The sequence below is a fragment of the Lithobates pipiens genome, unplaced genomic scaffold (assembly GCF_037356315.1).
Source record: "Lithobates pipiens isolate NorthernLeopardFrog02 unplaced genomic scaffold, aLitPip1_a1.2 Scaffold_19, whole genome shotgun sequence".
Taxonomy (NCBI): Eukaryota; Metazoa; Chordata; class Amphibia; order Anura; family Ranidae; genus Lithobates; species Lithobates pipiens.
Genome location: NW_027507764.1, coordinates 505,214,617 through 505,226,458, shown reverse-complemented (window position 1 = coordinate 505,226,458; position 11,842 = coordinate 505,214,617). Strand labels below are relative to the sequence as shown.

The 11,842-nt window shown below is 38.2% G+C and overlaps 1 protein-coding gene across 5 annotated transcripts in view; it reads right to left on the bottom strand.

Annotated features, from left to right (window-relative positions):
* Window positions 1-640: 640 nt before the first annotated feature.
* The window catches only part of OSR2 (odd-skipped related transciption factor 2), a 15,907-nt gene continuing 4,705 nt past the window's right edge, over window positions 641-11,842 (bottom strand). For 2 of the 5 annotated variants that reach the window (XM_077493091.1, XM_077493093.1), the window contains exons 2-5: window positions 8,147-8,303; window positions 6,425-7,171; window positions 3,532-3,631; window positions 641-1,216 (exon numbers count right to left, since the gene is read on the bottom strand). In XM_077493091.1, the coding sequence (XP_077349217.1) occupies window positions 1,034-1,216; window positions 3,532-3,631; window positions 6,425-7,080 (939 nt within the window). In that variant the 5' untranslated portion in view covers window positions 7,081-7,171; window positions 8,147-8,303 and the 3' untranslated portion in view covers window positions 641-1,033. The remainder of the gene's footprint in view (window positions 1,217-3,531; window positions 3,632-6,424; window positions 7,172-8,146; window positions 8,304-11,842) is intronic. The other 3 variants (XM_077493090.1, XM_077493092.1, XM_077493094.1) reach the window with 2 other exon arrangements.

The following is an 11,842-nucleotide window of genomic DNA, read 5'->3' as shown; positions in this document are numbered from 1 at the left end:
TCACATTCCTGATATGTGCCTGCTGTACCATGTACTTGTATGAGAAAGTATCCTGTACTCTTTGTGTTGCTTCCTTTATGTAAAATCCCTGAAGATCCAGTCAGTCCCTCTGCTTTCCTATGAAAAACTGACCACACTGTGCAGGAGAACACAGCGTGGTCAGTTCTCTAGCTATGCTGGGAACTCAGCCTCCTGTCCTCCAATGATTGGACTTCTCCTGATACACACCCCCTGCACAGCCATTCACTTGGAAGCTCAATGGCTTCTGTTTCTTCCCACCAAGCTCTTCTGTAGCTGAGAACAGAGGGAATGTGATCACTTATAAAAAAGAAGAAAAAGGGTATTTACATATTTTTTTCTTTTATCTATACACAAATGTTTTGCCATTCATTTCTGTTTTAAACTAAATGGGTTGTTTTACAAGGTGATCCTTTACAATCATTTGACAATAAAACCTGGAAGCGGATTTGTTTCTCTATAGAGCTCCGCCAGATTTTGCAATCTCCAGTTCTAGTAAATCAACCCCTCAGCCTTTTTTTAGTTTGTCTCTAGTGGCAGAATCACCCGCCTGACATCAATTTCAAGGAATAACCACCGATATGTAATGCTCAGAGGAACTTACTACAAATACATGGGAACATAAATTGAAAAAAATTATATTTTTATTTTTGACTTACAGTTTTAAGGCATTTTCTCGAAAGAAAAAAAAAAAACTCTGTACCACTGTGCATCAAAACTGAACAATATTAATAAAAAACACAATAGTACTTATATACACAGCTCTAAAATGAGCTTTTTATCTGTACAAAAGGCGAGAGCAGGCTTCAGTCTGGCTGTATTGTTGATCAGAAAAGTCCAGTCCGCAAAGCAAGTCCAGGCAAAAAGTTCCCGTTTGTCCTATCCCCGGCACTGCATGCCCGGCGCTGGAGTTGGGGCAGGGTAGGTGATTGGGCGGGGCTCTTGTTTCCAACTCAAGTGGGTGGGAGGAGCTCTTGTCCGACTCAAGTAGGTGGGCGGGGCTCTGTGTCCGACTCTAGTAGTCTTGCCTTGGGCTGTGTGTCAGACTGTGCCTTCGCAGGTCGCAGTTTCTCCTGAATACTTTGCCGCACTGCTCACAATTGTAGGGCTTGATGTCTGTATGGGTAAGAAGGTGAGTTTTCAGATTACTTCTCTGATTAAATGTCCTTCCACATGTGGGGCATTTGTGGGGTGATTCCTGTTCAGATTTGAAGCAAGCAAAGGATTAATCCTTTACACGTCTCTCCTTTTCCTTTTTTTAATTAATTAAAATGTTATTAATTTCAATGGTGTTTTAGGAAAATAAAGACTAGGGGCTACAAATAAAGTAGACACCATTTTACCCTTTAATTATAAATATATTGCATGAAATAAAGTATTTCATGTGTTATACCTAAGGGACTACGGGATGGGCCAGAACCAAAAAAATAAATAATAACTTTAAAACAAGTCTGAGATACTGGTAAATAAATATAGTAAATCTAATTCCATAAAGAAATTATAATTTTATCTATGGGGATAAGGGCATATTATTGCAGTAGTAAGGATATTCTATATGAGAAGACATTTATGGTGGGGTACAAGGTGACGCAAATAAATCTGAGTTTAATCATATTGTTTTTGTACAGTTTTAAGGAAATAACACTGAGCATTACATTTTTTGGTAATAACTTAACTAGTCAGTAGCTTATAGATATACAGCAACAGATTTGAGTTTAAGGTAATAAAAGAGAAAATTATATATATATATATATATATATATATATATATATATATAAAATATATTATTATTATTATTATAATACAATATTTATATAGCATCAACAGCTTACACAGTGTTTTACAATATATATTGCTCTATATATATATATATATATATATATATATATATATATATATATATATATATATATACATAGATAGATAGATAGATAGATATAGATATAGATCTATCTATCTATCTATCTATCTATCTACTATATATATATATATATATATATATATATATATATATATATATATAAAATTTAATTTTTTATAATTATTATAGACATTGTTATAGGGATATTATTATTATTATGGATTATTATTATTATAGACAAGTCTTTTGGTAAAAAGTTAAGTATTATAGCCATAGCAGCAAATTAGGAAAGCATGCTCCCTGATTGATTGCTATAGGTCACTAGTGTTGAACCTTGGCAGCCCAAGATGTTTTGGAACTACATTTCCCATGATGCTCAACTACACTGAAGAATGCATGAGCATCATGGGAAATGTAGTTCCAAAACATCTGGGGTGCCAAGGTGTGCCATTACTGTTATAGGTGAACTGTCAGTGAGTCCTTCTGAAGTGTACAGGCATACCCCGCTTTTACATACACAATGGGGTTTATTTACTAAAGCCGGAAAATGCAAAATTAGGCTCACTTCTGCATAGAAACCAATGAGCTTTTAACCCCAGCTTGTTCAAATAAGCATTGGTAATAAAACCTGGAAACTCATTGGTTTCTATGCAGAAGTGAGCCTGATTTTGCACTTTCCAGCTTTAGTAAATAAACCCCATTGTGTACTTAAAAGTGGGGTATGCCTGTATTTATACCCCAATGTTAAAACCCAACAACACATAGATAGGAACACTCACATCTAAGCTCATTGGATGACCCATGCTAGTCTCAGTCAATTCAGCCCAGAATTGTTTCATTTTTTTTCCCATAACAGCTCTTCCTTTGTAGTGGTGACTCCTACTAGTGCTGACTCAGTGGAGCCACCACTCTGAGTGCACTCCCAACCTTCCCCAAGGTCTACATTACTACAACTAGCTGCTCTGTGTACCTACACATATGGGCTGGAACTAAATAGGATCTGCGATCCGCCCACCTCCCTTCCCGCCCGTTATGATTGACCACTGAGTATCGCACATGTGCATTGCCAATGCATGCACAAGCACTGATAGGAGATGTAGACCTACCTTTGGGTATGAAAGAGAGAGAGGGTGCATGCTCGCAACTATAAGTTGTTGAAAAGGCTGCGCCGTCTAGAGATATGTTATTATAAGAAAATAAATTTAGACATTAGCTACTTTAAAATAGCTGATAGTGGTTAGCACTTCTGCCTAGCAGCACTGGGATTGGAAACCCAACCATGACACTACCTGCCTGGAGTTTGCATGTCCTCCTTGTGCCTGTGTGGGTTTGATCCGGGTATTCCAGTTTCCCCCCACACTCCAAAGAGATGCTGGTAGGTTGATTGGCTCCTGTCTAAATTGGCCCTTGTATAAGTATGCAAGTGAGTTAAAGAACTTAGATTGTAAGCTTCTTACAATCAGGGCAGGGACTGATGTGAATGTACAATATACCGGTATATGTAAAGCACTGTGAAAATTGATGGCGCTATATAAGTACCAATTATAAATAAACATGGTATTATTAAAGATATTAAAAGCATATAAATAGAGAACATAACTTTGGCACAAGTATTAATTACTACTTTAAGGCCCTGTACAGGCCATTCTCACCTGCATGTGTAGGGTTTTATGTACTGCCAGAGTCCTTGATTGACAGAATCCCTTCCCACATTCTTGACACTTGAAGGGTTTTTCTTTGGAATGGATATATCTAAAGGGGGGGAAGGGAATAAAAGAAATCAGTAATTAAAAAGTAAGTTTAAACAATGTGGAGAAGAGCCACATCAATGGATTGCATTAACCTCAGATAGCCCAGTGTGTCATTATGATAGCGCTTAGCAGTATAGGCCACTTGAAAACAGATTGGTGATTCTGATCAATGACTGATTGCACTCTCAGTGCAGGAGGCAAACAGTATACATTGTACTGCTATCTGCCACAAGCACAGCGACCTTCGCAAGGCCTTATCTCCAGAGCTCCTGTAAATACATTGTCTGGGAGCTTGCTGAAACAATTTCACTTCAGGGGCTATAAAACCTGGGCCCCGTGCATAAATCAACCTATAATATTGGATATGTATTTACATAGGAAAGATTTATCGCAAGTATGAACGCACGAGCAAGAAACTCCGCCCACCTGAACTATATCATAATTCACAGTAGGGGGAAGTACATTGACTGACTCTTTACTGGAAGAAGAGGAACAAGAACCATGGCTGTAGGTTGGAAGTGCAGGAAAATCAATGGTCCAAAAGTCATCCTTGGTTATTTCTAAGAAGACCGATCAGTGGGTGATTTATGAAAACTGAAGCAAATATGGAGTTGTTGCCCATAGCTAAAAATCAGGTTCCATGTTAAAGTCTCAAACTTGCACTCATGGGCCATGAACTGCCAAGAAGGCTACACAGACCTCATATATTGAGTGGGAAGGTGGAAGATTCGACACCTAGATTTTTGATGTAGAGGGTACAACATGAGCAGGGCTTTACAGGCCATGCATACGTACAAAATGTGTTCTACCATTGGGTAAAGAGTAGGTCCAGGCTCCTTCAGAAAAAAAATTAAAAGTCAGCAGATACAAACACTGTAGCTGATGACTTTTAATATTAGGGTGCTTACCTGTCCTGGAATCCAGCAGTGTCTTCACCTCAGCCAATTTTTCCATCGGCTTTCGGGTGCTGCCACTGCCATTGCTTGTAAGGGAAACTGGCAGTGAAGCCTTCCAGCTTCACAGCCAGTTCCTTACTGCGCATGCGTGAAGTGTGAATGGCCCAGCGGTGGGGGAAGGTGGAGGGGGCCAACTTCTGGATAATTTCACCATTGTCTAAACCAGGTACCCCCTTCCCCCAGAAAGGTGTCAAATGTGACTTTAGAAGGGGGAGAGGCAGATAAGCGGAGGTTCAACTTTTGGGTATAGCTCTGCTTTAAGGTTACTACACTAGCAAACGTGCCACAGACGTGAATAAAGTGTTCTACCAAACTTTATACAAATTTATATGCTGCACAAAAATTTTTGATTACATTCATCTCTCAATTTTACATAAGTATTCTTGAAGTGAATTTACCCCAGAGCTTACTGAATGAAGTTAAAAAAAAAATCACTTTGCAAAAAAATACCCAATCATGAGCATGGAAAAGAAAAAAAAACAGCACTTTTGTTTGCCCATGATTGGATGATGGTTGCCAGCAGAGCTTTACCTAGTTCACTGAGCTCTGGGGGAAATTTCCCTGCAAATAACATCTCACCTTGCAAAACCAACGGTCTATTTGCCTTTAGTAAATCAATACCATGGTGACCTTTGGAAAACCATCTTTTACTTCATTTTTCATAAATCAGCTACCTAGCCATCTTCATATAACATTACAGCCTGTTTTAAAAGAAGGAAAGACGCCATCTCTTGGTGGCACTGACAATCAAGGTCCACTGGTCACCAATAACATTTAAAATAAATGGACTGGACACAGAAAATCAGAACTGCAAAAGTGAGGTAAAACTCTGCAAGCTCAGAAGAAAAAAAGTGCAGGTGTAGCCTTAGTCTCAGTGTGCCAGGTTATGTTTGCTGGGACTTGTAGTTCCATATTAATTGTACAGTTATAGGTTGTACGAGCCAGTCCAGTGATCTCTGAAGGCAGATATAGTTTGATTGTGATTAATCCATTTAATAAGGCAGTGCAGATAAAACAGGAATAATGTACTAAGCGCTGTTACATATCAGAATTCACTGAAATAAATTCTGTGCAACATACATATTGATTTGCTGCATTTTAATTTTAACTCTATTTATTAAACCACTGTTTGTCTAGCTTTTGTGTATTTCAATAATCCTTCCTAACATGCAAAAATATTTTTCTCCCATGATCACATATGTCCTCCCTCACCCAAAAAAACCCCAAAAAACTATTAGAATAAATTTGAATATACCGAGGCTGGTTTACTAAAGGAGTTGAGAATCTTCACACAACACATTGTGTGAATATTTACTTCAATTATCAAGTCATGTGAAAATTCCTGGTTACTTATTGCTTGTTACTGGATAATGGACAATTAATTGTGTGAAGGTTTTCAACTCCTTTAGTAAATCATCCCATATGTTTTTCAGAAATGTTAAAACACTGTTGGTCTGCAAACATTTACAAATTAAATTGGGTCCATCATGCTTAGAGGCCTAAAGATAATGAGGATTGCTCATATACCATCCCCACAGCATTTCCAATTTCTTTGTCATTACTGCATCTCATAGTGGACCTACTAGGCCTACCGATTGGAAAGCTGAACAACTAAGTTGTTAGTGGGTTGTGGGTTTTGTTCATATCTGTGACCTTTTAATACACATCTGTAAATAGGATTTTAATGCTGTTCAATTGTACACTCAGTTCCCTAAAACTTAATTCTGATTGGTTCTCAATTTTGTCATGTTCTCTGTATTATTATGTAAGCCGTTATATTTGGAAATCCATGTATATACTACAGAACATGGCATTATGGTATAGTGTAAAGATCCTACCTGTGGTCTCTCAGGTGGTCCTGTCTCCTGAAGGCTTTGTGGCATATATCACATGTGTAAGGTCTTTCATCTGTATGGGTCCTTTCATGGATGAGCAAGTTGTAGGACTTAGTAAAATGTCTTCCACAAAACTTGCAGATAAACTCTTTTTTGGTTTTTGATGGTAACCTCCCTCGGGAAGGTTTCCTGTCTGGGGACAATTTGCTGATCTCCGATATGGAGCTTCCAAGCCCTGGGCTGAGCTTGGCCAGATCACCTATCTTGGGTGGGTCCTCCTGGGTTGCAGCAATGGCCAAATTGGCAAAGTCAAATCTGGGCCTGTCCTTGTGCAAGGCTGGGATGACATGAGCAATGGTTCCTTGTTTTGGGTGAAAGAGATGAGTGGCAAAGGGTAAGGCAGGGAAAGAAAATCTGGCGTCCATCAGGCCTTGAGCAGCTGCCATCTCAGTAATGGTGGACCTGGTGATGCCGTGCAGATTGGGGTAGCCCAAAGTCCAATGATTCATGTGCATTGTCTGTACAGCACTGAGTCCATAAAGTCCCTGCAGATGGTCTACAGCTGCTGGGAAGGTGTTGACAGCCTGCAGAAATGAGTAGTTTGTCAGTTGCAAGGAAGGATGCACAGGGATGGGGGCTGGAAGGGCTTTGCTACCCATATTGCCAAACTTCTCAAATCACACTAGCCAGCACTTTGCTCTTGGCACTGGATCCGCTCCAGTATAACGATAGGCCCACCACGTTCAACTCCTGTAGGCAAGAGAAGAAAACAGGAGGGAAAAGTGTATTTATTCTCAATGTGCATTTAATTTCCTTATGTATTTTTTAAGAGTCAAAGCAAAGTGATTCAAGACATGGGAAGAATTCATTTGGCCACAGTAACAGTGAGCACTGATCTTCGGGAACAATGTTTTCCAAAGGACTTCACCTCTCCTAATTAGAACCAAAAGGACTAAGCAGCCTCTGCTATTTGGGCTCACAGCATGAGAGTGAAGAGCTTTAAGAAACTGTGCCAGGCACCAATGAGATTATTTGTAAAGGGGAAGTCTATAAAACCAGAAACTACTCTCTACATAAAGCTCAGTCAACCACTAGTGCTCCAGCTGTTGTGGCACTAGACGTACCAGCATGGCTGTGCATGCTGACAGTTGTAGTACCACTACACCAACTGTTTCTAATGTATGTTCCCTGCAGTGAACTATGATCATTGATAATGTGATATGAAAAGGACTGGGCCCCATTTATCACAATCATAAAAGAAATACATTATGGAATATAAAGAAGTTGCCATCGTTAACATGTCTAAAAATACAAGTTGCCTGGCTGTCATGCTGATCCAGTGTTTTCAACACTTTCCATGTCACTGTAGTTAATTTAATAAAGAAACTGAGACTGGAAAATGTTAGTAAATGAACCAGTGTTCACTTTGAATATCAAATCAAGTGCAAGGTAAATAAAAAAATAATACTTTTGCAAACACAGGATCGATTGCTGAAGTGAACACGGCTTCACCATATTTACTAAAATGTACCTTGCTAAGTGAAAAGCCTCTACTCCTTTAGAAAGTCAATACCTTTGAGTCCTGACAGCAATGCAATTCATGATTACTGGCTTCCCTGACATGCTTGATCCATGTGAGTCGGTATTGAAGCCAGGCAACTAGAAGAAGGAGCTCAGCAACAACAGACATCATATTTCTTTCTGTACAGATTTGTTTGTACTTACACATAGCTAACAGAATCAAATTTGCATTCTGTTTTTTCTGTGCAGCCAAAACAGCCAGGTCTTGATAAAGATGTGTGGTTGTAGCCAAATGGAATTTTATGATAGTTCAAAGGGCAGCAAGTGATGCTCTAATTACCAACAACCAATCAAATATCATCTGTCAACAGAAAGGTGAAAGGAAACCAAAAGGTAATTTTGAATTGTTTGCTGTTATGTATTTTGCTTTATTATTATGTATTTTCAACAATGTGCAGAGAACAGTAATCAATAGCAACCAGTCTACAGTCATCTTTATTTGCCCTGACTCTTCTGAGGGTTAGAATTGGTTTGCTGTGAGTTTGTGTGCTTTGCATATCATTGCTTTTCTTTGCATTCAATTATAATATTTTAATAACCTACTACAAAAGCAGAGACATCTTTATCAGTTTATTATAGTCAAACCTATTAAAGTATATCTAAATTAAAAAACATTTACAGGCATGTACTATATTGCAGATTATCAGTCCCCAGAAATGCTGGAGGTATTAGTTTTCTTTTCTCAGGTTAAGTACATTTTGTGCAAGTGCAGAATTTGCCAGAAATGCAGTTTCCTCATTACTTCCTTTGGACCTAACTAAAATCCCAAACAATCTTATTAGCTTCATCGCCTATCTTCTATAAGTTACAAAGCAACACTCCTCTATGTAATAACAATGAAAAGAGGGGGAGGTGTTTGTAATCCTAATTGGGAGAGCAGCAAAGGGTGAAAACAGTGCTCCCCTATTGGGAATACAGTGCATGTTGTTACCCTAGTACAAGAAGTATGTTATTAGTGGGACCTCCAGGTAAAAATAAAGGGGGGGAAATAGCTGAAAAATAAAACTGTAGACACCATATAAAAGGTTTGTTAAGCCTTAAAATGTTTGGGGCTTAGATATGCTTTTAACCCACTCTTTGACTGGATTATAAAATAACACTAACCATAGACATAGACCTGACCAAACACTTAGGGGTTGATTTACTAAAACTAGAGAGTGCAAAATCTGGTGCATGGCAGCCAATCAGCTTCTAACTTCAGCTTGTGCAATAAAGCTTTGAGAAAAAAAAAAAAGTCTGGAAGTAGATTGGTTTCTATGCAGAGCTGCACCAGATTTTGCACTCTCCGGTTTTAGTAAATCAACACTGGTATTTGTATACTACTAAGCTCTAGCAAACTGCACCAGGGTTGTTTAGATAGGCCCTCACACTACTTACAAGTTGGTAAATTTAAAGGACATTAAAAACCGTATAAAAAACACATTGTACAATCACATTGTACTGTATGTGGCTGCTAAGTGAGCACTCAAACTTGTAACTAATTTCTCCAAAATTGTTTCATAAATTGGAAAAAAAATCATTTGGAAAATATGAATGTGAAACATGTTAGATATTATTGTAACAAAGCCTCCAGAGGAAGGGAATCTGTAATCACATTTGATAATTTAATGATCATAAGATGGGAAAGCAGACATGTGAAAAGTCTGTCCAATAAATATTGGATGTAAAATTACAGTTTTACAGAGCAGATATTCTGGCAATGTGTGTGTAAGAAAGATGAACCATATGAGCTTTCTTTCCAAGACAAATTAATGCTTGATTCAAAATAATTATCTTTTCTATATCATTTTGCTATGTCTGCAGGTAGCCTTAGCTTTGGCCTGCTCCATTAATCTGCGATCTCAGTTTGCAAATATAAAAAATAAATAACACAAGGTTTTCTTTTATGTCAAGAACCTTGGGTAGCTTGTACCCTTCACCCAACCATACATTCTCAGTATTTTAAAGATTTTTGTTTATTTTTGACAGTCAGATTACTTTGTAAAGAACAGGTAAGGCTGCAATCGTTTGCAGTCTCTGTTGGTATATGCATGAAGCTCATCTGAAAAGCTAAGCTGGTAATGACCCTGGTATTGTATTCTCTAATAATAACAACAACAATAATAATAATAATGTGTTCTCTAATATGTAATATATTGATTCTATGATATGGTGATGGCTATAGTAATATACAATACAGTTGCAGAGAGCCCATATTATGAAGCTGAAGGAAAGCCATATATTGCTCCTCTAAAGAAACCAAGGATGTTTTTTTTTCATGCCCCCCCCCCCTGCACCTGGTTTGGTATTCAGAGTGAACACAGCTTCAGTTTGCTAAGTGAACATTCTTTACACCTTTAGTAAATTAGCCCCATTGAAAACGGTGATGATCAATGGCTGGACATTTTCACAGAACAAGGGTTAAAATCTACACAAGCAGAGGGGAGGGAGGAGGGGGATCAAGACCATCTATTTGTCTTTTTCCACCAAAAACTCATTCATCAAGGCAATCTAGGAAGATAGAAGATAGAAGACACACTTTTCCTCCAGCATTACAGGTTCTAAATAAACCCACTTTACAGCCAGATCTCTTCCAGATGGTCCTTAGAGAAGCCACACAGGAGGCCCAACCACTGGATCAATTGCCTCCTTGTCACCTCCAAGGGACCCTGACCTCAGCTCCTCTCAACTAGAAGGCTTTATAAACCTTTGCCATTTGTGTTATTACAATGCAGGGCATAGATAAGCTGTGGTTACTAGCATGTCCTGACAATTTGAGGTTGATTTACTAAAGAAGTTGAGAATGTTCACTCAAAAAAGGGAAGATTATCTTTGAGTGTCTAACAATGAGATAGGCAAACTCCTGTTTATTTCATCTACACCTAACTGGATAATAGAATTCATTTTTTTTTTTTTTTTTTTAGAGTGAGCATTCTCAACTCCTTTAAATCAGCCTCAATGTCTCTGGGCACTGTACTCTACCAGCATTACTTCAATTAAGCTTTGAACTAGAATAGCTGAAGACCCAAATGTTGTTCGAGCCTTGTGTAAAGCAAGGAAGATGTAGTTCTATAACTTAAAAATCTCATTATTCCTTATACAATCAGATCCAATCATTTTCCAAAGCCATTTGTTGCCAAATCAATGAAGAAACAACTACAGATAGGAAATAATGGAGTGTGCATGTAGTAGCCATTAATTGCTATTGGTAGTATATACCAATAGTCACTGAGGTTAGTGACTGCATGTGTTGTGATAACTGGTGATAACTGGTGATTTGTGATGGAGGTTTTAGTAGCCTGATCACACCATCAAAATTTGCCCATGTGTGCCCAGACTAAAGAAGAAGAGATGGCTCACTGAGCAAGGTGAATGTTTGCTTATACTATGGAATTTAGGGAGGTTATATTCACCCAATCCTATTTAGAAGATTTAAAAAGTAACAAGATTTTGACTTGCACCTGATAGGGTAATTTGTTTGCAAAAACAGCTTATATTCTATTAGCAAACCTACCCAAATGCCTTGATCTTCTTCTTCAAAGCAGCCAGAACAAAGCCTATATCCCAAGATAACCTCAGACTCATGCATTTCCTAAGTCTAATATAAAACCCAGTTCTGCAGGAGTTCAGTTCACTGGAGTTTTCTACAACTGATAGAAAGCCAGAGACCTGAAGTTGGAAAGCAGCTGAGATCAGCAGTTTTCTGAAGCCATCCTCTGTGACTTGTAGTTTCACTACAGCCTGGCTACAGGAACCAATGATATTTGTAGCTTCACAGCAATCGGACACCAACAGTTTTTTTTTTTTAATTCATTGGCTTTTTTTTTAACACTTTTTGTTTTTTTATAAGTACATGATAAT